Source organism: Salvelinus sp. IW2-2015, linkage group LG4q.1:29 (assembly GCF_002910315.2).
Source record: "Salvelinus sp. IW2-2015 linkage group LG4q.1:29, ASM291031v2, whole genome shotgun sequence".
NCBI classification, from domain to species: domain Eukaryota; kingdom Metazoa; phylum Chordata; class Actinopteri; order Salmoniformes; family Salmonidae; genus Salvelinus; species Salvelinus sp. IW2-2015.
The window spans coordinates 23,525,415-23,552,568 of record NC_036842.1 but is presented as its reverse complement, the minus strand read 5'-3'; the positions used below and the strand labels follow the sequence as shown (position 1 = coordinate 23,552,568).

The window sequence follows — 27,154 nt, the reverse complement described above, 5'->3', positions numbered from 1 at the left end:
AGTGAGACCGATGAAACTGTTGCCTAGTGGCTCTCTTTCCCTCCCACACACCACACCAACCACAACACAGACAGCTGCCACTGTCGCAATGAGAAACGTTTATATTCTGAAGAACCGTTTGTTCTCTTAACATTTTCACGTATGTATAGCAAGTCTAGATGTCCTCCCAAAATGTTGATCTGAATATCATATTATAATAAATGAACGACTCTTAATTTATTACAGAACACGAAAATCCCTATTCCCTACATGAAATACATTTACCATAGACATTCAACAAGTTTGCTTGAAGCTGGTTTGTACAAATCTGATAATACATTCACCTATTAGGCTTATCTTGATTAATAACAAGTATTATTCAGCTATAGGCTATTTTTTTTTTACCAAGGCAGTGAATGTGCAGAGTGCATCCTGTATCATGAAATGGGATAGGATGCACTCTGGTGGTCATTTTTGTGTAAAGTAAAAGTTGATGTAGCTACATAGAATTTGGCCATTACCAATGTATACACATCTTTGGGCATTACACCTATGATGGCCCGAAAAAACAAGTGCACAATACGCTTCTGCAAAACAATACTCAACAATAATGTGACAGAGACAGGACACACATTGCAGAAAGGCAACTGTAATTTATTCAAATAAAGAACTGGATGCAAGATGAATAGAATAATTCATTATGAGCTCCCGTTTTGTGAGAAGCTCTGTCATGCTATGACAATTCAATGGTATGTTTACAGTATGTTGGCATGCATTTGGGTAGAGGCCACAACATCTCACTACAATGGATGACATTATACCATAGTACATTGTGTGATATGGACAGTAAAGGTAATCCTAGCCATTTCTATAAGATAGGGCACAGATTGTGATGAAACAAAAAGCGAAGATTAAATATATGTATAAATACAAATATCATACAGCATTCTGGGGGTAGAATTTTATTTAACCCTGTAGTCAAACCCAACCTCTTCTTCGATATGTTGTTCTTAGGAGAAGGGAGCACTTTCATGTGGAGGGATGATAAAATATGGTTTGTCTTCGACATTTTCAACAGTTTAACTTAAACCCATGATGGTGGGTTATATCAGAACATATTTTTTACTATACATTTTGACAGAAAGAGAAAAGAGAACACTTCAACTGATGTAGCATTTTAATTGTGAGCAGGGGCGCAACCTTCACTGGGACAAGTCCCCCCCACATTCTGAATTTGCATTTTTGTCCCCCCCCAGTTTTATCATTGGAATGTGATACAAAACGAGGCAACGGTGCAGTCTGCTGTGCTTTAGGACCATGCGGACGCCTCCGAGCAGTTGGGTAGACCGTTTGGAGTGTTTATCCCTGGATTAAAAATAAAAAAAAAAAGTTATGTAATCCCCACTTCTAAAACCAAAGTTACACCCCTGATTGTGAATCATGACTGTGTTTATCCAGATTTTTGGGGGATTTGGACTGATCTTGTAATTTTCATCAGTATTTTATCCATAATTTAAATGTTAGATTATTTTCAAAAGGGCCCCCCCTGAACATTTGACAAGATGGTTAGATCGCTCTCTCACAAACAGGTACTTTTATACTACAGTTCCTTCAGAAAGTATTCACACCACTTTACTTTTTACACATTTTGTTGTGTTACAGCCTGAATTTAAAACAGATTAAATTGCAGTTTTTGGTCACTGTCCTACACCCAATTATCCATCATGTCAATGTGGAATTATGTTTTTCAAAATTTTTACAAATACATTTAAAATGAAAAGCTGAAATGTTTTGAGTCAATAAGTATTCAACCCCTTTGTTATGGTAAGCCTAAAGTTCACGAGTAACAATTAGCTTAACAAGTCAGTCAAAATAAGTTGCATGGACTCATACTGTGTGCAATAATAGTGTTTAACATGATTTTTAATAACTACCTAATCTCTATACCCCACACATACAATTATCTGTAAGGTCACTCAGTCGAGCAGTGAATTTCAAACAAAAATTCAACCACAAAGACCAGGGAGATTTTCCAATGCCTTGTAAAGAGCACCTATTGGTAGATGGGTAAAAAAAAAGAAGAAGCTAACATTGAATATCCCTTTGAGCATGGTGAAGTTATTAATTACACTTTAGATGGTGTATCCATACACCCAGTCACCACAAAGATACAGGTGTCCTTCTTAACTCAGTTGCAGGATAGGAAGGAAATCGCTCAGGGATTTCACCATGAGACCAATGGTGACTTTAAAACAGAGTTTAATGGCTGTGATAGGAGAAAACGGAGGATGGATCAACAACATAGTAGTTACTCCACAATACTAACCTAATTGACAGAGTGAAAAGAAGGAAGCATATACCGAATAAAAAACATTCCAAAACATGCATCCTGTTTGCAACAAGGCACTAAAGTTATCCTGCAAAAAAATTGGCAAAGCAATTACATTTTTGCCTTGACTACAAAGTGTTATGTTTTGGGAAAATACAATACAAAACATTACTGAGTAACACTCTCCATATTTTCAAACATAGTGGTGGCGGCATTATGTCATGGATATGCTTGTAATCGTTAAGGACGGGAGTTTTTCAGCATAAAAAAAGAAATCTAGCTAAGCACAGGCAAAATCCTAGAGGAAAACCTGGTTCAGTCTGCTTTCCACCAGACACTGGGAGATAAATTCACCTTTCAGCAGGACAATAACCTAAAACACAAGGCCAAATCAACCCTGGAGCTGCTTATCAAGAAGACAGTGAATTTTTACAGTTGTGACTTAGACCTGCTTGAAAATCTATGGTAAAACATGAAAATGGTTGTCTAGCAATGATCAACAACCAATATGACAGAGCTTGAACATTTTTGTAAAGAATAATGGGCCAATACTACAATCCAGGTGTGCAAAGCTCTTAAATGCTTACCCAGAAAGACTCAGTTGAAATCACTGCAAAAGGTGATTCTAACATGCATTGACTGAAGGGTGTGAATACTTATGTAAATGAGCTATTTCTGTACTTCATTTTCAATACATTTGCTTACATTTTGTGTGTAAATGGGTGAGAAAAAAACGATTTAATTCATTTTTAATTCCAGCTGTATCACAACAAAATGTGGAACAAGTCAAGAGGTATGAATACTTTCTGAAGACACTGTAAGTGGTCAGCTATACAGAGACCTCCTCACTCAGATACCATCTAACAACATAGCATACATGACAGGCTGACTGAGGGTCCAGCATTGCAACAGAGTGCATAGTCTTAAAAGTCTTAAAAAACACAACATACAATTCAGTGTTTTCACAAACAGCAGTGACATGCAAGAAAATGACACTTTGGTGCTGAAATAATCACTATGTGGAAGCATTCATTGTTGAATTAATGTTGTTTCAATCATATCTTATGGAATCATAAACATGCTCAGTGACTGAAGTGATCTGTACACCAACATTGTCTAACTATATGCAAAAAGGGCAAGAGGTTAAAAACACATGCCACTAGAGAACTGGGTAGATTATTCGACCACTTTGGGCTCATCTAAAAATTTAGAAAAAGCGGAGAATTTAAAAAGATTGCACTCTACTGGCAATGTCGAAGTTCTACCATCTCGTTTGTATCTTACCATATCTAATGACAACTTTATCCATGTCAAACTAATTCCAACATTTCCATAAGAGATATGTCATGCATAGATTGTACAAGAGGTCTGCAGCCGCACTAGGCTATATGCTTGGTATTAAAATGTATTTGTAAGAGCCAGTAATTGATACAATTTCACAATGACATTGCAATTCACTTGTTTAAAAGGTGTTTGTTTCTCTATGAATGCTATTACTTAACAAAATATGATAACCATTTTCTTTTTGGTGTTCTGAAAATGAGATCTGTAAATCTATTACCATATAAAAAGAAACAAACGTGATTTTGATTTCAGCTTCAACACTATATCATCCCCTTTGCTAAACACATATATTAGAAACATTTACTTTCATTACGTTTTTAAAAGCTCTTTACCAGTTGTAGTAACTGGGAGACATTTTACAATGAATCATTAGTGAGGACTTAATAAATAAAACAAATAGATTGTGCAGCAACAACTAATTCTATTAATGTGCAACTTATGTCAATTCTACAATGTTTGCATTGAGAAATCAACAGACACACATGCATACTATGAATGTAGTAAACATTTTTCATCTCAATAAACCTCTCCTATACAGGTTTCCACTGAAAACATGAATGTTCCTAAACTGTCCACATTGATGAGTGGAACAGACAACCATAAATAGTCAAGTACTCTGCTCTGCTGAAATGTGGGGGCCAGGAGTCACCCTTTGAAATGTACAACCATCCACAAACACCCCCTCCCTCCCTCCTGCCCCCATACCCCTGCAGTAAATGTGAGAGCCTTTTCAAATGGTGGAGAGTGTGGAGAAACACAGGTACCTAGGCTAACAGACCTGTACATCAGAGGCCTGAGACAGAGCATGCTATGCCTAGAAACATGAGCATGCATTACAGACAAGGGGTTAGTGAGTGACAATGAGGGAGCTTCCCCCAGAAGGGTGTCCAGGCTCCAGTCACGTCTCTATACAAGTCCTGGAGCTCTTCCAACAGTCCAACAGGCGGCCACCAAAAACATTGGTGGCCGCCACAGCATAAAGCAGTGGGTGAAGCGTGGGCTTGAGGGCGGACTGCAAGTCGAGTCGCTAGCATGCCCCAACCCTCGCGCTTAAAAACCACACAGCATCAGGAAAGAGCCTCATCCTCTCCCACGAAGGGCAGGTCCATACTTCTCATGCCCTCCATGCTCTCTTGTTTCCTAGGAAACAGATCGGAGGAGCAGAATTTAACAGTGCTAAGTACCTGTGTCAATTCTATCACTGCAGAGATGGTTAGTTAACCTCCGTTTAGCTGGGAAACTCAGTGGAACCATTTACTTGTTACATAACTGGAGAGAGCAAGCAGAGGGAACTTAGCAAGCTGTTAGTCGAACATTCAGGTAAAATACACACACAAAAAAAACATGAAAGTAGTTCAATGGTATGTCTTTGGGCGAGGGAGGAGGCTATTGTTGTGCTGCATGCAGAGGAATCAGAAACCCATGTATTTTTTATTTTTACCAGATACTTTAGACAAATTTAATTCAGGGTTTTCACAGGCAAAGTGTTTAGGCTACAATTCTGTAGTGCTTGGCCAAGGATTGAGTCAGGCTGGTTGACCTTGATCATGTTATGAAGTTCATTACAATCAGAGTTTAGAAAATGAGATTCTAAGTTGACGGTTTGTGCTCATTGCTGTACAGTACACACTTGGCCAAAAACACCTACATTTGCGCTCGGTAGTAGGCAACCCCACTTCATAACAGATACTAGCAGCAAGAGGTTCCCAGACATGGCTTCAAGTACCCCTGTGTATTGACTATAATTATTTAATAGACTCCATGTTAAACTGTTACACAGGAGCACTTGACAAACTAACACCATTCATGCCTATGGACTTAAGTGTGTTTCATATTACTTAAATAGTACTGAGATAGATAGGCAGGCAAGGCCGTGGCAGGCCCATAGTCCTTTACCTTCTTTGGTTACTATGAATGTAGCAGTATCTCACATTGGCCGCTCTCCCTTTGCTGGTGGGCAGGAGAGGGGGGAGACAGATTAAGAGGCTGCCACAGCAAGTGCCGGCAAGCATATCATTGGTCGCGCAGGGAGAGAAGAAATCTTAACACCCTTTATGTAACATCCTACTTTTATTGAATGAGAATAAAAAGGAGCATCATTTTGCAAGATCAGATTAGTTAGGAATGTTGCCCATGTACAAAAAAGCCCGTAGCAGAGCTTCTCCAGAGTTATATGAAGCTACATGACATTTATTAAAAACCTTCAACTGCTTTTCAGAGTTAGGGGGAATTCCTTTTCAATTCCAGTCCATTCAAGAAGTACATTGAAATTCCAATTCTCTTCAATGCTTTTCAACGAGGAACATTTGGAATTGGAATTTGGTTTACTTCCTGAATAGACAGGATTGAAATGGAATTGACCCCAACCCTGCTGCTTTTAGAGTTGCAGAATTCTGGTAACTTTCCCCAAATTACAAGGTTTTCCAGAAAAAGCAGAAAATCCAGAATCTTCCAACCAGGATTTCTGGAAAAACGGGGAATTTGGGGAAAGTTAACAGAATTTTGCAACCCTAACTGCTTTTAAAATACTTTTCATCCACTGCCTAGAGAGCAGTGTGAAAGGCCTAAGAGGGGGACTTACGTCAGCATGTGTCCCGGTGCAGACAGACTGGTGCCTCTGTCCTCGGTCCTCTGACGGCCCCAGTCAAAGGGGTTCCCAAAGGAGCGCTTCCTCAGCATGGTCCTCACCAGGATCTACAGACACAGACATCAGTGATCTGACCACACAACTCTGAGTGATATTGTATTGTGTCAGTGGCTTTGTAGGGGGACAACATCAGATTTCAGACTGTATTATGTCGTGGGCTTTTTGAAAGGGCTATACCATAGAGTTAAGAATGAATCACGTCACAGGGTGGCTATGAGCAGATCATTCATTGTCCATAGTCCTACTTTCACTTTTCTTGGTTATAGTTCAAACAAAGTATTTTATTAGTTAGATATTTAGCAACACTTCATATCAAGTTGCACTCATGCCATAATAACTCTATAACGTCTTTGGTAACAACAGTTTAATTACCGAACTGTACGACAGTAAGGTAGATGAAATAATCAAAGAGCTAAAAGGAAACTGAACATACTAAACCAATAATTGAACATTCGTAACAAGGTATCTTTTGTGAACTGCAAAGTATGACCTCATGTCCCAGGACAGCAAGAAACTGCCTGCTGTAAAATGAGCCTGAGTGTGAGTTCTGAGCCATTAATCCAGTGCTATCATGTTTAATCTAGTGTTAAAGGCAGGGCAGTGTGGCCTGTGTGTGTCCTCCTCCCACCACTCACCACAGTGGCCAGACTGGGGATGTGTTTGACAGAGTTCTCCACCTCCTCCTCGGTCACCTCAATCAGCATGCAGCAGTTATCATCCTCCAGAGGGAGGGGTTCAGCTCCGTGCCTCGTCACCCACGGGTGCACCTGGGAGGAGCAGAGACAATCTCAACATCATGTAAGCACACACATACACACAAATGTATTAATCCAGAATAAATTAATGGATTTCTGAAACATTGCTTGAGATTACTTACTGCGACACACACACACACACACACACACACACACACACACACACACACACACACACACACACACACACACACACACACACACACACACACACAATAAACATATTAAGAAAATCACAAAGAAGCAAACCTTAATCTGTGGTATTGATATCCTGCTCTCTGGATTCTTGTCCAGCATCTTCAGTAGCAGATCTTTCAGATCGTCAGATATGTCTGCACTGTAGGGCCACAACAAGAGGAGGACTTATGCTTATGGTTATCTATTTGGAATGGATCATATTACTCCCAGTAGAGTTGAATGGAGTACTCACTGCTCTGGCAGCTCCACTGGCTGGGTCTTGATCTTCTGATGAAGACTAAGGATGCGTTCATCCATAAAGGGACACTGTTGATGTGAGTAAAATTACAGTCAACTCAGTTGTCAAAAGTGAACATGTGAGGTGAACAATGATGTATCAAAATGTAAACGATAAACTGTTCAGTATCAGTGTTAAACCTGACCTTGCATTATGCGATGTGGATTGTGAGGTTATATGTACATCACAGTTAAGGAAAGAGGTTAGAGGTTTACCACTCCAAACACGAAACAATAGAGCGTCACTCCCATGGCCCAAATATCCAATGCCTACAAGAAGAAACAGAAATTGACTTAAGCCCATATCATTAAATTGTCCCATACGAGTTGCCCTATGGGAATTCCAGAGGAAAATATTTAATTTCCAAAGAGCCTTCCAGGGGGTGACATTCACCTTGCCAGAGAAGTTCTTCCTGGTCTCGGAGAGGGTCTCTGGGGCAAGGAAGGCGGGCGTGCCCACCGTGCTGGTCAGAAGGGCGTCTGCACCCTCAAACTGGTTACTGACCCCAAAGTCAGCAATCTTAATATGACCGTCCTCCCCAACTAGGAGGTTCGAGGGCTTGATGTCCCGGTGGATGATCCTCTGGTAATGCACTGTAAAACCACAACAACACATGTAACCGGTGTCACTGTGCTGCTAACAGTATCGCTTCCTTCACTGTCCCTGTCCATGGCTCGAACTAGTTACTCTCTGCTCGCAAACACCTGTGAACGCCTGCTTGACAGCATACTAACCATTTGTGCCATTGAAAAGGATCCGATTTAATGCCGCAATTAGCAACATTTCAAGCTATGGGTGAGTTTATTTTGTACCATCTCAATCTGTTACACACACGCCTTAGTATAATACATCCTGATCATACAGGTACATAACGATTCTTACCTTGTCTGTTAGTGAAGGGAGGTTGACTAAGTAGTATAAGGGAGAGGGAGAGAGGTTTTGAGTGCTGCTTCTAGTGCCCATACAGTGCATCTCCCTCCACATCTCTGTCTGTACTGCTCTGGTAGAATACAGAGCTAGTGGTAAGTCTTGGGGTGCGTCCCAAACGGACCAATTTTCCCTATATAGCGCACTACTTTGACCAGAGCACCATAGGCTCTGGTCAAAAGAAAATGTAATGTAAAGTCTCAGGTCAAAAGTAGTGCACTTATAGGGAATATGGTCCTGTTTGAGTGCAATAATGCCTCTAAAAGCCACTGAGATGATGTGCGTCGGGGAAAGGAGGCAGTGGGCGTCTAAAGAGAGGTAGAGAACAGACAGTTCTGAGATTAGAGAAGAGAACCCACTCACAGAACTCAATCCCCCTGAGCAGGTCTTGGAAGTAGAACCGTGCCTGGTCTTCATTCAGCGGCTTGTCCGTGGGCATCTCCTCCATCACAGCCCTACGCAGGTAAACATACCCACAGACAGACACACACACAGAGAGAGCGTTACAGTAGGGCACTGTAAAATCTGCGATGCAGAGAACGCGGACGGAATCACGCTATCCAGACATTAAAACGGAATTCAACAATGTTAAAAAAATGTATTGAGTATACTAGAGAAACAACTAAATGTATTGAACATGAAATCAACTAAATGTATTGAACATGAAATCAACTAAATGTATTGAACATGAAAACTGGGAAAAACTGAAACCTGGAAAGAGAACTGAATTTTGGGAATCAGGCAACAAAAAAAATACAGATTTTATAGGGCCCTATGTCAGTGCTTCAGAGATTGGGCTCATTCCAGCTTGTAATGATTACAGTAAAAAAACGTAACTTACCCCTGTTTGACCAGCTCAAACACTGTGAACAGAACAAAAATGCCATCATTACTACAACATCATCATCAACAACGCTATTTATAATAGCTTCGGGAAATAATTTAACTTGTGTGTAGGTCTGATTAGGACGTGAGTGGGACGTGTGTGTGTGTGCGCACATGCGGATTGCCAGGCAGAGAGAGAATCAGGCCAATCTTACCCATGTACAGATGGTCCTCACCAGGGTCATCCAGAACCTGGCAGGAGAAGAAAGCAGGTGAGAGGAACACTACTAGCAGTCTGTGGTAAACACAAGTAAACTTGCAATCACTGACAGGGTCGAGGACACAGTGCAGACTACGCAGTCTCAATGGTATTGTATTATGTATTGGCAGTACACAAAGAGCTTGAGTTAAGAGGACCAACGCCATCCAAATTGCAGAGCCTCACCTCTACCAGTTTCACTACATTGGGATGGTCCAGCTTTTTCAGGATGGCAATCTCCTGGTAGACCCGTTCCAGGGGTCCTTTGGGCTGAGGGAGGCCTTCAGGGGCTGCTTTGGCGCCGCGGGGTGGCGGTCTCCCTGCAGGTGGACAGGAGCAAAGAGAGTGTAGTGGCCTTGTTAGTCTACAGCAGCAGAATGGACAAAAAGTCATATTGTGATAAATGTAACTACACTGAACCAAAATATAAAACGCAACATGAAACAATTTCAAAGATTTTACAATTACAGTTCATATAACAAAATCAGTATATTTAAATAAATTCATTAGGCCCTAATTTATGTATTTCACAGATATGCATCAGTTGGTCAGACACCTTAAAAAAAAGTGGGGGCGTAGATCAGAAAACCAGTCAGTATCTGGTGTGACCACCATTTGCTTTATGCAGCGTGACACATCTTCGCATGGAGTTGATCAGGCTGTTGATTGTGGTCTGTGTAATGTTGTACCACTCTTCAATGGCTGTGTGAAGTTGCTGCATATTGTCGGGAACTGAAACACACTGTCATACACGTCGATCCAGGGCATCCCAAACGGGCTCAATGGGTGACATGTCTGGTGAGTATGCAGGTCTTGGAAGAACTGGGACATTTTCAGCTTCCAGGAATTGTGTACAAATCCTTGCGACATGGGCAGTGCATTATAACGCTGAAACATGAGGGGGTGGCAGCGGATGAATGGCACGACAATGGGCCTCAGGATCTCGTCACGGTATCTCTGTGCATTCAAATAGCCATAGATATAATGCAATTGTGTTTGTTGTCCGTATCTTATGCCTGCCCATACCATAACCCCACCGCCATCATGGGGTACTTTGTTCATATCAGCAAACCGCTTGCTCACACGATGCCATACATGTATGTCTGCCATCTGCCCGGTACAGCTGAAACCGGGATTAATCTGTGAAGAGCACACTTCTCCAGCGTGCCAGTAGCCATCAAAGGTGAGCATTTGCCCAGTAAAGTCAGTTTACGATGCTGATCTGCAGTCAGGTCAAGAACCTGGTGAGGACAATGTACACACAGATGAGTTTCCCTGAGAAGGTTTCTGACAGTTTGTGCCTGGGTCGTTGGTCTCAGACGATCCCACAGGTGAAGAATCCAGATGTGGAGGTCCTGGGCTGGCATGGTTACACATGGTCTGCGGTTGTGAGGCCGGTTGGATGTACTGCCAAATTCTCTAAAAGTACGTTGGAGGCGGCTTATGGTACCTCTTTGTGCATACTGCACTATAGGCTATATTATTCACCATTTGAGGACGTGGGAACTCAAAACCCTTAGCAAGAATGCTAACTCTAAATATGATTTTTTTGCTATATAGCCATGTAGGCTAATTAATGAATCTATCAGTAAATGTAGGCTAATGACCTACAAAAACTTTCCAGCGCTAGGCCTAGACTACTTGATGAACAACAAGATCTCATGGTTTTACCAATTTGACTTCGGATTCTGATGTTAATCCACATTTCTCCAAACGTAAAATTTCTAAGTTGCTTAAACGTCAAATTTCGAAGTGTTTTTGACACCCTGGGTTGCTTCTGCTGCTCTGTATCTTTCCAGGCAGATACTTTCAAAGCAGGAATCAACATAATGCATAGGTTTTAGAACAATCTACATGAACGTTGTGTAGCAAAATCACAGAAAACTACTCACGTACGGAAAATGCTTCGGTAAGAGGAAGGGAATGTTGGTAATTTTGCGTTTATTGTCCAAGAACTAGGCTATGTACTCCCCGATGGATTGCCTATCTGCCCTAGGCTCTGTACTTACGTGGGAAACCTGCCTGCCTCATCAGCCTCTTCTTGGACAGCACTTTCATTGCCTGGAGGAGGGGAGGAGAGAGAAAGAGAGGGAGGGAGGAGGAGAGAAGTCTGACATCAAAGTATGGAGAGAGGTACAGTAAAAAGAAGTGTAGTTACATGCTTCTCTGGATAGAGGAAGGAGTAGATGTGAAACATTACCCTACTTTTACACAATACAAGAAACACATTACAGAACTACAGAACAACCAATTGCCTCTGTTATGCTTCACATACTGTCACATCTCATAGCGATAGGGTTGTCATGATAACAGTATCGCGATACTACAATACCGGATTTTACATGGCAAAAAGGTAAACACAAAGCAAACTAAACTTTTTGGTCCTTTAAAAAACCTACTGTATGTAACATATTGTGTAAAATAGCTTGGAAAATAAACATGTGACCTGCGTGAAAACATAAGGCTGCTTGTTTCTAACAGTAGGGCTGTTTTCCTCAAGAAGATTTGGGCCGCTTCATGTTTTGTTTCTTTGCCACGATACCTCTGAGTATGGCGATAATGGTATCGTGACAACACTACAGAGCGATCAGTCCTAATGATGACAGTGCGAGAGAGTGAGTGTGTGTGTGTGTGTGTGTGTGTGTGTGTGTGTATACGGTGGCCAGCAGGACTCACATAGTAGGTGTTGTCATCTTCATTGTAGGCCAGCTTGACAACACCATATGAGCCCTTGTCAGAGAACAGGAGAACAGTTAGACAGAGTGTGACATTCAGCAGCTGTCAATCATCCACACAAATAAACACTACAAACACGGATGCACGCACACACAGAATAGCTATCCCAAGTTGACCCATCGGAAATGTATGGACTGAGTACTCAATGAGGAACAGCTTCAAAATCAACAGTCTAATTCAAATCTACCCACCCACATCTTAGATTTGTGCCTAATTAGTGCAACACAATCTAGTTTGTCTATCAAGCTTCTCTACCCACCCACATATACAGAGCTTAGCCAAATTAGTTGGAAAGACTATTCCTTCACACACACACACACACGTGCAGGTCCCAGCTGGGAGAACAGATTGGAGCTACAGCAGGAAGCCCATCCCAGACTAGAGATGAGGTGATAGCAGGACACAACTCTCTCCAACTCCATCCTGACAGGCTCCCATTGTCTACTACTCCACACAGAACAGAACAGACCCACTCAGCACCATGCACACTACTCAAGGAGAAGACAGAAGACTAGGGCTATTTATACCAGCCTCTCATGCTCCTCTAACTCTCTCTGGGCCGGGGATTTTCAGGGAATTTGAAATTAGGACAAGGCTGGCAAGGAGAACTGAGAATGATGGCAACTGCCCCTTAATGATCCTCCATCTTTTTAACATGCAGTGGGAAATAGATAGAGGAATGGGGACTTCTTCAAAATAAAATCAAAACGGATAGAAATGGGGACTCTTTTATTCCAACAGCCACTAAGAACAGTTTGCAGTTCTCCCAGGGTCAGTTCGGTGAGTTGAAACAGGAGAACGGCAAGATGACAGTAATCTGAAAGTGATTGAGAGAGGACATCAGTTCTGTGTGTGAATCCATGATAAAAATGACAGATAATCTGATTTATATCTCGAGGGACAATCAAGGCAGAACAACATGGTTGTGGACGGAATTGCAGAATCTCCACATGAGACCTGGAGGGCGTCAGAGGACAAAGTGAGGGAAATGATCTCTGAGAAATTGAAGATGGACAACAGGAAGATTAAGGTGGAGCGCGCCCACAGGACTGGAAAACCCACAACCAGCCCAAGTGATAGGCCCAGGTGATAGGCCCAGGCTGATAGTGGTCAAGTTCCTGAGGTTCAAGGACAAGGTAGCTGTTCTGGAAAGAGCCAAGAACTTGAAAGGAATGTATATCTTCCTCGTTGAGGACTATCCTGAAGCTGTGCACCAGAAGAGGAAAGAACTGATCCCAGCCATGAAAGCTGCCAGAGCCCGTGGGGACATTGCTTACATCTGCTACGACAGGCTCATTGTCCACCCTCCCTCCCAGAAGCCTGGAAGGGATGAGAGAGCCAAGCCTATGGGTTCATAGCTTCAACCCCGCAGCACGTGCACGTGTGTGTGCACGTACCCACCCACCCNTTGCTTTGTCTGCTCTTTTCAGTATTATGTCTATATCTGATAAGCTACACAGGAAAGGGCTGAAAATAGCCCATATTAATATATGTAGCCTTAGCAATATTGTTCATTAAATCAATAACTAGCTAACATCAGATAACCTTCATATGTTAGCCATTTCTGAGAATCACTTGGATAATTCATTTGATGATACATCAGTAGCAATACAAGGATATAACATTTATAGAAGAGACAGAAATGCTTATGGGGGAGGTGTTGCTGTATATTTTCAGAGCCATATCCCTGTAATGCTTAGAGAAGATCTTATGTCAAGTGTTATTGAAGTGTTGTGGTTGCAGGTTCACTTGGCACATCTAAAGCCTTTTCTTTTGGGGTGTTGCTATAGGCCACCAAGTGCTAACAGTCAGTATCTAAATAATATGTGGGAAATGCTTGATACTGTACAGTATGTGATGCAAACAGAGAGGTCTACTTTCTTGGGGATGATGGGGAAAAACTTGATGGAAAAAAACTTGAGTACTTTAAATGAAATTATGGGCAGAAAGACACATTCAACTCCATCTTTCATCAAATCAGATGGCTTATTCATCACAAAACCATTTGATGTTGCCAATTATTTTAATGATTACTTTATTGGCAAAGTGGGCAAACTTAGGCAGGAAATGCCAACAACGAACAGTGAGCCACCACATTCATGCATAAAAAAACAAATAATGAAAGAAAACCATTGCAAGTTTGAATTTTGTAAAGTTAGTGTGGGAAAGGTGGAAAAATGATGGTTATCGATCAATAATGACAAACCTCCTGGCATTGACAACTTAGATGGAAAGCTACTGAGGATGGTAGCTGACTCTATAGACTACTATCTGTCATATCTTTAATCTGAGCCTAGAGGAAAGTCTTTGTCCTCAGGCCTGGACAGAAGACAAAGTAATTCCACTACTTTAATGGTTCTAATAGCAGACCAGAAGCTTGCTGCCAGCTCTTAGCAAACTGTTGGGAAAAAATTGTGTTTGACCAAATAAAATTTTATATCACTGTAAACAAATTAACAACAGACTTTCAGCATGCTTATAGAGAAGGGCACTCAACACGTACTGCACTGACACAAATGACTGATGCTTGGTTGAAAGAAATTGATAGTAAGAAGATTGTGGGAGCTGTATTGTTAGATTTCAGTGCAGCCTTTGATACTAATGACCATAACCTGTTGTTGAAAAAACGTATGTGTTGTGGCTTTTCACCCTCTGCCATATCGTGGATTCAGAGCTATCTATCTAATGGAACTCAAAGGGTTTTCTTTAATGGAAGCTTCTCTAATGTCAAATATGTAAAGTGTGGTGTACCGCAGGGCAGCTCTCTAGGCCCTCTACTCTTTTCTATTTTTACCAATGACTTGCCACTGGCATTAAACAAAGCATGTGTGTCCATGTATGCTGATGATTTAAACATATACACATCAGCAACCACAGCTAATGAAGTCACTGATACCCTTAACAAAGAGTTGCAGTCTGTTTTGGAATGGGTGGACAGTAATACACTGGTCCTGAACATCTCTAAAACTAAGAGCATTGTATTTGGTACAAATCATTCCTTAAGTTCTAGACTTCAGCTGAATCTGGTAATGAATGGTGTGGCTGTTGAACAAGTTGAGACTAAATTACTTTAAGTTCTGCAGGCTCTAGTTTAGTCTAATCTTGATTATTGTCCAGTCGTGTGGTCGAGTGCTGCAAGGAAATACCTAGTTAAGCTGCAGCTGGCCCAGAACAGAGAGGCACGTTTTGCTCTTAATTGTAATCAGAGGGCTGATATAAATACTATACATGCCAGTCTCTCTTTGCTAAGAGTTGAGGAGAGACTGACTGCATCACTTCTTTTTATAAGAAACATTAATGTGTTGAAAATCCCAAATTGTTTGCATAGTCAACTTACACACAGCTCTGACACACACACTTATCCCACCAGACATACCACCAGGGGTCTTTTCACAATTCCCAAACCAGAACAAATTCAAGAAAGCGTACAGTATTATATAGACCCCTTATTGCATGGAATTTCATTCCATCTCATATTGCTCAAATAAACAGCAAACCCAGTTTCAAAAAACAGATAAAGCAACACGTCGCGGCACAACGCCTCTCCCCTATTTGACCTAGATAGTTTGTGTGTATGCATTGATATGTAGGCTACGTGTGCCATTTTAAAAAATGTATGTAGTTCTGTCCTTGAGCTGTTCTTGTCTATTGATGATCTGTATTATGTCATTCTGTATTATGTTTCATGTTTTGTGTGGACCCCAGGAAGAGTAGCTACTGCTTTTACAACAGCTAATGGGGATCCTAATAAAATACCAAATACCAAAAAATACCAATACCAACAGATAGTCTGGTTCCTTGAGTATACAGCATATTGCACTTCCACTTTAAATGTGTAGCTTCAGTATGGCAATTTTAATGAATTCTATTGTGTAGTTTCTGTGTTTTCATATTTTATGTACCGTCTTTTTAAGCACATGACCAAATGAATTTCCCCCTGGTGGTATAATAAAGTTGATCTGAATCTGAAGTGCTTTGAAGAGCGACGACAGTACCTTTCCGATTTCATCTTTGAGCTTGTACTGGTTGAGCTGCACGCAGTCCTTTGAGAGAAAAAAAAGAAATTGGCTGACTAATGCATTTTTCTTGGTCTGCAACAATCATCACATTAAGTATAGCATTAGCAGAACCAACAATCCATGTAAAAGCAATGTGCTGACCAACACAACCTTCATTATGGACAACCTTGGAAAACAAACTACCAAAAGTCAGCATGACTAAACATACAAAATTGAAGTCTGTACAAACCATCAGTAATGGGATCTGCTAGTTTATATTGAGTCAAGTATAGAAGTGTTCAAGGAGCAGGGTAACAACCTAGCTAGAGACCATATGGTGCAATTTGGGATACAGATCATCTCTACATGGAGTCTACTAGACTATGCTTCTGAGATCTAATGGGGAGTGAGCTGGCATCTAATGAGACCATGGACCTTACCTTCATATAGAATCAACCTTTATACCAGTATGCTGCTTCATTTACCACTGGGGACAAATGCACATGTTCAGCTGATGTGCGTTCATAGAATTTGGCTAATACAAAAATGGTGTTTTATTAAAAACACCAGGTGGGAGGGTAAAAGGCCGTAGCCTACCTGCAGGTCAGTGATGGAGACGCGGTGAGACTCCACGGTGGGTCTACGGGGCAGCCGGGGGGAGGAGTGGGGCGAGGTGATGGGCGAGTAGGGAAGCGAGGGGTAGATGAAGCGGCCGTTGAGCCCTGGGGAGCCGCAGGGAGACGAGGCCGTCTGGGAGCGCTCCTGCAGGGACAGCTTCCTGTCCGACAGGTTTAGTCTTCCCCGGTGCTCCTGGGGCTTGGGGAACAGGGCCACGGGGCGGCCCACAGCGTGGGACAGCTGGTCGCAGGAGGGGGTTCTGAAGAGGGGTGCGCCAGGCTCAGGGGTCTCGGAGCTGTCCATGTCCTCCACCTCCTCACCCCCCTTGGGCTCGTACTCGGTCACCACGATGAGGGACTCCATGTAGTCTGGGACAGGGTGGGGGTGAGGGTTCATCGTTGGGGCAAGGCCGCTGCACAGCAGGGGCTGTGTGTGAGTGTGTGTGGGCAGGGGGGCATGGCCACAGGGCGACGGGGCCTCAGCAGAGGGCCAGGAGGAAACACACGGAAACATTACGTAGACTGTCCCCAGAGCCTATTGGCCACTGCTCCATCAGTGGTCTACCTCAGGAGAGCAGACAGCTAAGAGAAAACACACAATAAAATGATATTTCACCTTTCAACACAGAGAACTTTAGGGATGAAAAAAATATATAATAATGTCTGAAATTTAGGCTATCAGTTACAACACAGGTCTGTCGACAGACATAGAGCCTAGGTCCTGACCGTGTTCATGGGCAAAATAGCAAGATGAGCCAGACCCCCCTGGAATTCCAACCTGCAACAACTTTTTAGCTCTTTCAACTCAAAACATGTTGAGGTGCCAACAAACAAATCCTAGGAAAATGATGCTAACACAGAGCAAGTTCATAACTTGAGAACCAATCAACCAACACCTGTATGGACTTAGGCTAGGCTACGACATTACTAGCATACAGTTTCTCCATGTGCTAACAACTCCAAATATGGCTGGAATCAGAAACAACATCTCTGAACAGTTGGACTCATTCAAGCCTCCATAAGGGGTTTGGTTATCTATTCTAGCCAACCAAGGTTGTTAACCTCTATCTCAAGTACCCCCCCCCCCCATATCTTAGCCCATTATCTGTTCTGATGTTGACTCTGCCTTTCAGGGGTGTGGGAGCTGAGTGTGCCACATAGATAGGGAAAATCAAAGCAGCCAGAATAAGATAAACACTCCTCCCCAAGTCAAGATCACAATGAGGAAAACATGTGTGGGAAGAGAAGCCCCCTCCAGGTGGCCCCCTTTCTCCTATCCATCCATCTCTCTTTACCACCACAGTCTTGGAGTACATTTATTTTGCTCTCTCCCTGACTCTTTTTCAACACTCTTTCACATTTTCTCTATTCATAAAACTCCCTCTAGCTGCCTCGCTATAATCGCTGTCTGTGTGTGTCTCCTGCTCTGCCTCTCCCTGTCCCCTCAGTCACGTCTCCCACTCAGCTTGATGTGGGTGCTCATAGCTCGTGTTGTCAGTGGTGGCTCTCTCTCTCCAGCCTTTCTCCCTGCTGTACTTCACCACTGACCCCTAGCTCATTATATCCACAAGACAGCCTCCTACTAAACACCCCCACACACACTCACTGGCAGTCTACATCTGCTGGGGGAGAGTCAACAACAAGGTAGTGTGCGTTTATCTTTTGATGAAGAGAAACATTTCCAGAACATGCAGTGGATTAGATAACCCTTGTGAATTTTCCTCCGTCCCTCGTCACCAAGTAACAATACAATATCAAACAGGGGCCAGTTTCAACAGATCACAGAGAATAAAGGATATCAGAACCAACAATGAAGTGCCCCCTCGTTCTTTTCAGAGCAGAGTAGCACTGTAACCTCCCCTGGTGTCACAACTAAACTCTGATAGCCTGATTTAGCTTGAGGAAAGTAGAGGAACTATGTGAGACGTGGCCAAAGATGTAGGCCTAGCTAGCCTGCATAACCCACTGTGTACATTAGCCTTTCTATAATCGGAGTGCAGTCAACTACCCATGACCTACTTTGATCTCAGATGGTTGACGAGGCAGAGCTCAACACCTATTTCCACTCGCATGAGATGCTAATGCACACAGTCCGTGGTTGAGATATTCACAGACACTCCAGAGTTACATACTAACACATTTTCTTGTCCATATTCTTGTCAAGTCGGCTGAAATGGAGTCCAAAGACAACTTACTTCCTTGTTCCTAGAGATCTGAGGCTGAAACCATTACACTACACTGATTCCTCATTACACTGGATCGCTGAAGAAGCAGCTTCCAGGCCTGGAAACAAACAGATGCTACTCTGCTCCAGGTGCCACTTGCTCTTATCATAACAAAAGTCACATGATCTGACCTGGGGGGGGTTTCAATCTGAGGACACCACTCACACAGGGCCATCTATAGCAGAGGAGTATTCTCAACATCATTATTAACAGATCAACCCTGTCACTGATCTATAGCCCGAGACCAGATAAGCCCCTGTGAATGGCAAGAGGAATCTCCTCTCTCAAGCAGACTATAGCTGATGTGACTACTGTAATATTTATGCAGTGGGCTCAATGGGATTGACGACTAAACATCTGGGAACCCATTAGCCCTATTTCAAATATACTTGACCAAACAGTTGTTGCAAACACTTGGCAAGTTTGGTATCATGATGTTAACTTGGTGCCTATGACGTATCGATATGGTCTGTTGACAATTGAATGGGAAGTAATTTGCATTAAATGTCAACGTTATTCTGCAAGCCCACACTTCGGTACCCAGGTGGCTCATTCCGAGGAAGATGCTTATAACCTGTACATGCACACACCAACACACAAAACAGAGAACCATGCAAGGTTCACATTCACAACAGCTTACAGAAAACGAGCAAACGTTACTGCTGTACAGGATATGTTACATAGCTAACGTTCTAGTTAATAGCTAGTTTGCTAACCCTAAAGAAGATTGCAATTTAAAATAGTTTAGCTATAGTTTAGGGTATTTATTGCTAAATAAGGTCATGGTTTAGCTAATTGCATATTTATGTAAGCGATATTAAAACGTTACATTTTCAATACACCTTGACATATTTCCCACGTATCGTCGTATTTGGTTGTAGAGCTAACGTTAGCTAGCCAACGTAGTTAGCTTTACGAGACAGAAATATGTTGGGGGAAAAGCGACGCTCGCGCTTCACAAAAACAATCCTTCGACCCTAACGTGATGGGTGGTAGAAATACTTACTAGCTAATCGTTGCACAAGAACTTACCTTGTCATACAGTGCAACTGTCAACGTTAATGGTGTTCCGCGCACTAGCCACTTGAGGTATGAAGTATCGCTGATGTTGCCGGTTAGCTACATAGAGAAACAGAACCGGGGTATTGTGATAGTTAGCAAAATTCCTGTTGGACCAATGCAGACACCGTGTGGCCGGTGGGTGAAATGCTGTGGGTGATGGACCCTCTCAAACAAACGGTTGTATTATTTCCTCCTGAAGTCACAAAAGAAAATAGCTTTTCGGAGCATAACCGAAACAAACTTGCCATGGAATTGCCCTTTCTTGGCATAGGAGAATATAGCCTTGATGATTTCTGGCTCCAGTGTGGTACAAAAACGACATGACCAAAAGTATGTCGACAACTGGTCGAACATCTCATGGAAACCCATTTCATGAAGCTCCCGATGAACAGTTATTGTACCGACGTTACTTCGAGGCAGGTTGTTACTCGGTAGTCAGTGTTGCAACCGAGGACAATTGATTTTTACACTGCTTCAGCACTCGCGTTCTGTAAGCTTGTGTGAGCTTGCACTCGCGTTCTGAGCAGTTGCTGCTCCTAGACGTTTCCACCTCACAATAACAGCACTTAGTTGACCGGAGCAGCAAGTCACCGAGCTCTTCAGTAAGGCCAATTCTACTGCCAATGTTTGTCTAAGGAGATTGCATGGCTGTGTTCAATTCTATAAACCTGTCATTAACAGGTGTGGCTGAAATAGCCAAATCCACTCATTTGAAGGGGTGTCCACATACTTTTTGTGTATGTGTGTAATATATATATATATAACATACACACGTAAGAGTAATTTTACAACCCAGATAGCTAGGTAAAGGGTGGTCAAATATGAAAGTTCTTCAAAAAGTAATTGCATGCCACAGCCATAGACATTAAGGGTCATATCACAATCACCCAATAAGAGACCAAAAGGCACCTCAAATAGAAGTTAGCAGACAGGGGAACTGACAATTTATTACAAATATACATTTATATATATAAAAAAAAAATTACAATGTCAAAAACATGTGTCCGTCTTGCAAAATGTAAAAGTCTGGCTAAAGAAAAAAAGTGTTCTCTTAAGAAAAAAAGATTAAAAACACTACCATGCAATCATTTTTAATTAACCATTGCAGATACTATCGCCTCTTCTGGAAAATGGTTCCTCTTCCAATTCCTCCGCCACGACCCCGTCCTCTTGCAGCAACTGCAGAAATACCAGAGATAAAAATATTACGTTACTACTCATAGTCGAGTGAAAATGAGTGTTATTGACCCTCAACAATTTCCCATACTGGTATATGTAGAAGCAGTAGCACTCACCCTGGGCTTTGAGAATGGCTGCCTTCCCCCTTCCTGCTCCGGTGCCCTGGTTCTTGTTTTTCATGCTCTTTAACATAGGAGCATTCTTTAACATGTCCGGTAAAATCAGGAAGCGAATCTTGCTGCCCCGGATGTAGACCTGCTCTAGTTGGGCTACACGGCCATCCCGATGAGTCACAGTGATATTGGACATCTGAAAGGAAGAGGTAAGAGTTAATATACTTCCTACACACAATTCTGTAAAAGGGACAAACAAATCCCTCACATAATAATAAAATAACTATTGCCTGAACCCTAAAGGCAGCCAGATGACACACCTGGCAGTTCATGTTGTCCTCAGCCTCAATGAGCTTGCCTCTGTACACTTCACCAGTGTTGGTCTCACAGGTCACAATGTGACCCTCTGCTTCATGCAGAATCTTGATGGGCACGCCGATGGACATATTTGCAGAGGTCCTGTAGAAACAATGAGACAAGGTTTAGATTGACAGTGTCTCCAGAGATAGAAAACTATTTGTCGTTTATTACGGGTCGGCAAGGGTAGCCTAGCGGTTAGAGCGTTGGGCCAGAAACCCAGGTAGCCTAATATCTCAAAGACTAGTGATAAATGTTCATAAGAAGAGAGTGAAATGCTAATAGAATGTTTCACATGATGTCATTAGGCAGAGCAGGCAACATATGGCACACAGACAGCAGAGCTGGGGACAGACTGGAGAGACAGGGAGTCTCAGGTAAGTTTGTTGAGTCTTTGTTTGGCAACATTATGAAAGGTTCTTTCTTTTTTTGACTTGTAAATAGGGACATAATTGGAAAATGCCATGGATACCCCATTCTCAACTTAAACTGGTGACTGACTCAAATTGTTTAAGGCAATGGTATTGCTGTTGTGATTGTGTAGTTTTGGGTACGGTAGTAATGAGTATGGAAACACCTTATTTATTTTCTAGGAGACACGACTGAGTCAGTGAGGGTGGTGAAAGAGAAAAGAGCCAGGGAGAGAGACTTCAGAGGACAGTGTCACAGCCACGGCAGGACCAGGTGTCAACCTTGTTGCCAGCAGCACCAGTATAGGGGACAGTGGCACAGCATTGTCCAGTTATCTCAGGGATGGTACAAAAACCATATCAGCCACACCCACAATTTATAGAACCACAAACTCTTGCCAACTGAGTGTTGACGTTTCGAGATGGTTTCGCGATTTCCCTCTGGTACATTATAATCCATCAATAAAAGGAGTGTTGTATTTTCACTGTAGCCAGGGTTTTCAAGCCAGCCATCTTTTGGCCAAAGAGCAGATGTTGCCTTCATAAGTGCGGATTTGGAACTGGAGAAAAGCCATTAAAATGCACAGACAATCAAAACTGCAACCCACCGCCACTTTGTAACTGTAACAGCACACCAGCTAAATCTAATCCAGTGCCCAGTTATCCAGCACGTGGGGTAATACAGCAGGAATGACAAAAGCTACCTTGCCATTGTATGGGAGAAGAAGCAACGACATTGATTGAATCCATTGAGAACAACCCAAGACGATTTTGCTGCAAGAGCAGTGGATCACTATAGGGCAGATTTTTAAAAAGGTTGGATGGTGTGGAGGTTCAGTTTGGGCGACCGTTTTGACCAGGACAGTCTAAACGTCCTGCAAAAGTTGGAAAGAGCGCTTCTCACGGGGGAGTTGGATGAGTCTCTAGATCAGTACCTGACGACTGACTAACATAGATTCTCTTTTCAGTGCAGTTGCCTCTTTCGCATCAAATACCTCCTGTAGCAGCAGTGGAGAGGCAGCAGAGGTCCTCAGGAGGCTTCCAGTGGAGGTGCGGGGGTTGGTTGACCAAATTGAGGTGTGATAGAATTTTGTCTGAAATGTACATAGACAGACTGGACAGTCACTCGAGGGAAATATCTGCCAGCAATGTTGGATCATTGAAACCCGCAAACATATGTTCGGTTCTTTTGTTCAGTAGTGTGTATAGCAGTGGTTCTCAACCTTTTTTGGGTACTGGAACCCCTGCATATTTTGAGGCAAGGCAGGCAATGGTTTTGAGCGGTCCTCAGGGACCTCCACCCCTCTATATTATATGTAAAGGTACTGGAATCCTTGTGCTGCTGAATACTTCATTACACTTTTTTATTTCACGGACCCTTGCAATTACAACCAGGGACCCCTGTTTGAGAACCCCTGGTGTATAGTATGATATTTGTTATTTGTTTAGTAGTTTTTAGTACAATGACAAGTACACTTACTAATTATTTATTTTATTTTAAATTGCATACTTTGTGTGACATACTTGTCCATAGCTGTTTGGAGAGTTGAGACGCTGACTGAACAACTAAGTATTTCTGAAGGATATTTTGGTTGAGTTGTTTGGGTTATTCATTGAAGTAGTTCTCGCTTTTAGAACTGTACTTATTCTGAGTGTTTTGTTCTTGTAAAGATGTTGTAATAGACTCAGGCCAGTGGCACATTTAATGACTATATAAATGAATCAGAAAAAGTTAAATAAAAAGGTCAGTTCAGTGCGGAGACCAACTTTGTGATGGTTCTCAATGGAGATTCTTTGAGATGAGATCGCACCATGTTCATTGTATTTATGAAAACTGCACCCATAGTGCCACCTACTGGCCTTTTTTTGGTATTGCTGGTTGTAAATACAAATGCCTGCATACATACTGGACTGATAAGGAACACTGCTAGGAACTATTATTAGTAGTAGTATTATAATGATTTAAACAAGTTGGGACAACCCTTCAGTTAACTACTGTACCTATCAATTATCCAGTAGTAGTAATTATGGTTCCTCAATATACATTTAACATATTACAACGTAGGCTGTATTACAGCACTACTTTGTGTCCCCCCCAGGAATTGCTCTTGAGAAAATTTCATGTAATTGTCCCCTCCAAAGTTGACATCAGATTTTCGCCCCTGGTGGTGGTCGCAGTAATCTGATTTTCTACTTGGCCATGGAGTTCAGTTTCTTTGTCACCTCTGCTTGCTGGTTTAGGCCTGGGTTACAATTGTATTAACATTATGTGATTGAGCCTGCGCATAGCTTTCACGGTGGCCTAAATTGAAAACAAACATGTTCAATTCTACTGGAAAGTGCGTATCAAGGTTAATCGCTACCGCCACAATTGAGCCAGGTGAATAAGAAAAATGTTCAATTCAAAACATTGTCACATACGTTACACCGGATAGGCGCTGTGAAATGTGTTGTTTTACAGGGTCAGCCATCGTAGTTACGGCGCCCTTGGAGCAAATGCAGGTTAAGTGTCTTGCACACATCGACAGAATTTTCACCTTGTAGATTCGGGTATTTGAACTATCGACCTTTCGTCACTGTGTTAACGCTCTAACCGCATTGCTACCTGCCTCCCAAACATATTTAAACTGCAAAATGTAGTTAGCTAGGTAGCTACATAGCTAGCTTACTCAACTGTGGCCGGGGATCTCTACTTTAGCTAACTGGCAAGGATGGGTGTGTTGGTTTGGGCTCGCTGGATAGTATAAGCAATCTAGCAACTTGCTTAAAATATAGCATTGTTTTTACCTTAATTTCAAGTTGTTCTTTGTTGATTTCCGCGGTCTTCCAACTTTCAAGCTTCTGCAACGTGCGACCAATGAATCAGCGGCGAGAGTATTTCGTGCGTTTTACGACTACCCAGAATGCAACTGGAGAAAGGAAGAACTTCCGGTTAAAACATAAAGCGATGCCACATGTGACTTGTTGTCTTCCTCGATATATGATTATATATCTTACGTTTGCTAAAGAAGTTGAGGCTCCCCCACTTTTTTAGATGGAGACGACCCATTTGTAATATGAACGTGTTTAGATAAATTAAACATACAGACAATCTGACAGGCCATTTCCTCTTGATTCCACTACAGTCACAGACAGAAGGGGAAACCCAGGCTCGTCACAGGAGCATAGCATCCGTTTACGTTTTTTTCACCACCAAATATGGTCGTGAGAGGAAGTCCAGTGGCGGGTAGTGGGAGAGGATGGTGTGAATGAATGAAACTGGGCCGATATTCTGATAATTCTGATAATTTTCTCATCGATGAAACATCTGATCTCAAAACTTTTTATGTTTCCAAAACTGAAATCTGTTACGAACAGAGTGCACTAAGTTTGATAGACTTTGACGGTTTTTAGAATGAGTGTAAGGTCAAATTGAGTTTGCGCTCACTTCAAAAAAGGCGTTCCCTAACGGCAATATGCAAATATATGATACAACGCGCCATTAGGATATCTCGCTAGCTCGAGTTTGGCTTTGCCCACCTTGCTTGTTCTACCCACAATGCTTAATTTGCTCCCACTGTAAACGACACAGATGAACTATCTTGGGTTAGTTATACATATCTTTGCTACAGTACTTTAAGATCCTATAGTACACTGATACTGACAGTAAGAAGCAGTATTGAGTTGGTGCATTGCTTAGAATAAATCACAGTAGCCTACTTCATCCAGTGGCAGCCAGTGTCATGGCAATGTAAAGAAGCTGATAATACAAATGGGCTTCTTTTATAGGAACATGTCCTGCCTCTCACTAAATATTAGAAAGCAGATTATTCAGTTGATGTTCCTAAACCGTCAGATGCAGTTTATCATAGCGCACGCACTGCGCTTTATTATGGGCAACAGTTGTAGTACTCATCACTGCATTCTCTACCAGAAAGTTGGTTGGCCTTCTTTGATGTCAAATAGGTTGATACATTGCTATATTTTCATTTATAAAGCCATTTTACAAAAAGTCCCACTGTACCTAACATCCAGGGTTGGGGAGTAACAGATTACATGTAATCTGTTACATGTAAGAGATTACCAAAAAAACAGTAACTGTAATCCGTTACATTACCAGCAAAAATATTGTAATCAGATTACAGATGCTTTTGAAAAACTAGATGATTACTTCAAAGACTACTTTTAAATTCAGAAAGGATGTTTGCAACAAAAAATCTTTGACACTTCACTGTTTTCTCAATGACATTCAAATCAGCATTGAAAAAAGGCGCAAGTTTAAGTTTGTTCCACCTGAGCGAGTCTGACCACAAGTCAGAGACCACTATGATGACACACCAAATTTGTTTGATGGATCGCGGGAAAAAAGCAGGAATAGGCTTTTGTAGGCTACAGTCCAAGCTATGTCTTCCAATGGTGCGACTGCTGTCGGCATCCAAAGATGATCCAACTTGATTAAATGCTTAGAGGTAAGGATGACAGCAGTGGTGTAGTCTAAGGCGATACGGATATAGCTTATTATTGATATCTACTAGAGGTCGACAGATTATGATTTTTCAACGCCGATACCGATACTGATTATTGGAGGACAAATAAAAAGCCGATTAATCGGCCGATTAAAAAAATATATATATATATATATCATACACACACACACACATTTTTGTAATAATGACAATTGCAACAATACTGAATGAACAATGAACACTTTTATTTTAACTTAATATAATACATAAATAAAATCAATTTAGTCTCAAATAACATGAGAACATATGTTAAAACAAACCACCAGCTTTCATGGGTCTTCAATATTTCCAGTTAAGTTTTAGGTTGTAGTGCAGAAAGCAGAGCTTGTCTGCATGGTCCCCTGTCAGTCTGCTCCTCGGCGAAACACAGACCTTATTTGAAGTAGATYAAGACATTCTCTATGGAAGACAT

General features: G+C 41.9%; 2 protein-coding genes across 4 annotated transcripts; both read right to left on the bottom strand.

Moving 5' to 3' along the window:
* Positions 1-612: 612 nt before the first annotated feature.
* Positions 613-20,693, bottom strand: LOC111961692 (calcium/calmodulin-dependent protein kinase kinase 2). 3 transcript variants are annotated; one of them, XM_023984148.2, is made up of 17 exons: positions 20,149-20,692; positions 16,872-17,473; positions 16,272-16,319; positions 12,217-12,270; positions 11,550-11,601; positions 9,727-9,860; positions 9,497-9,533; positions 9,298-9,319; positions 8,820-8,911; positions 7,923-8,122; positions 7,745-7,798; positions 7,485-7,558; positions 7,304-7,391; positions 6,935-7,066; positions 6,234-6,346; positions 5,549-5,602; positions 1,448-4,792 (listed from the first exon to the last, which is right to left on the bottom strand). In XM_023984148.2, exons 2-17 carry the CDS (start codon positions 17,403-17,405, stop codon positions 4,720-4,722), a joined length of 1,761 nt encoding a protein of 586 aa, XP_023839916.1. In that variant the 5' UTR covers positions 17,406-17,473; positions 20,149-20,692; the 3' UTR covers positions 1,448-4,719. The 3 variants fall into 3 exon arrangements, with proteins under 3 accessions (XP_070298522.1, XP_023839916.1, XP_023839918.1); XM_070442421.1 differs by lacking the exons at positions 1,448-4,792; positions 5,549-5,602 and adding an exon at positions 613-1,344 and having other exon boundaries at positions 20,149-20,693; XM_023984150.2 differs by lacking the exon at positions 5,549-5,602 and having other exon boundaries at positions 20,149-20,689.
* Positions 20,694-21,093: 400 nt separating this feature from the next.
* On the bottom strand, positions 21,094-25,280 carry LOC111961691 (small nuclear ribonucleoprotein Sm D3). Its single transcript, XM_023984147.2, has 4 exons — positions 25,025-25,280; positions 21,791-21,929; positions 21,474-21,666; positions 21,094-21,357 (listed from the first exon to the last, which is right to left on the bottom strand). Exons 2-4 carry the CDS (start codon positions 21,914-21,916, stop codon positions 21,290-21,292), a joined length of 387 nt encoding a protein of 128 aa, XP_023839915.1. The 5' UTR covers positions 21,917-21,929; positions 25,025-25,280; the 3' UTR covers positions 21,094-21,289.
* Between the last annotated feature and the right edge of the window lie 1,874 nt (positions 25,281-27,154).

Excerpts from the sequence above, each read along its gene's own strand:
- LOC111961692 (XM_070442421.1), bottom strand. The coding sequence starts at position 17,405 with ATGTTTCCGTGTGTTTCCTCCTGGCCCTCTGCTGAGGCCCCGTCGCCC. Across the intron at positions 6,347-6,934 it reads TCCCCAGTCTGGCCACTGTG|ATCCTGGTGAGGACCATGCT; the intron begins GTGAGTGGTGGG and ends CTGTGTCTGTAG. Across the intron at positions 1,345-6,233 it reads GCACCGGGACACATGCTGAC|GGATAAACACTCCAAACGGT; the intron begins GTAAGTCCCCCT and ends TTTTTAATCCAG.
- LOC111961691 (XM_023984147.2), bottom strand. The coding sequence starts at position 21,916 with ATGTCCATCGGCGTGCCCATCAAGATTCTGCATGAAGCAGAGGGTCAC. Across the intron at positions 21,667-21,790 it reads AGGACAACATGAACTGCCAG|ATGTCCAATATCACTGTGAC; the intron begins GTGTGTCATCTG and ends TCTTCCTTTCAG. Across the intron at positions 21,358-21,473 it reads AGCCATTCTCAAAGCCCAGG|TTGCTGCAAGAGGACGGGGT; the intron begins GTGAGTGCTACT and ends GTATTTCTGCAG.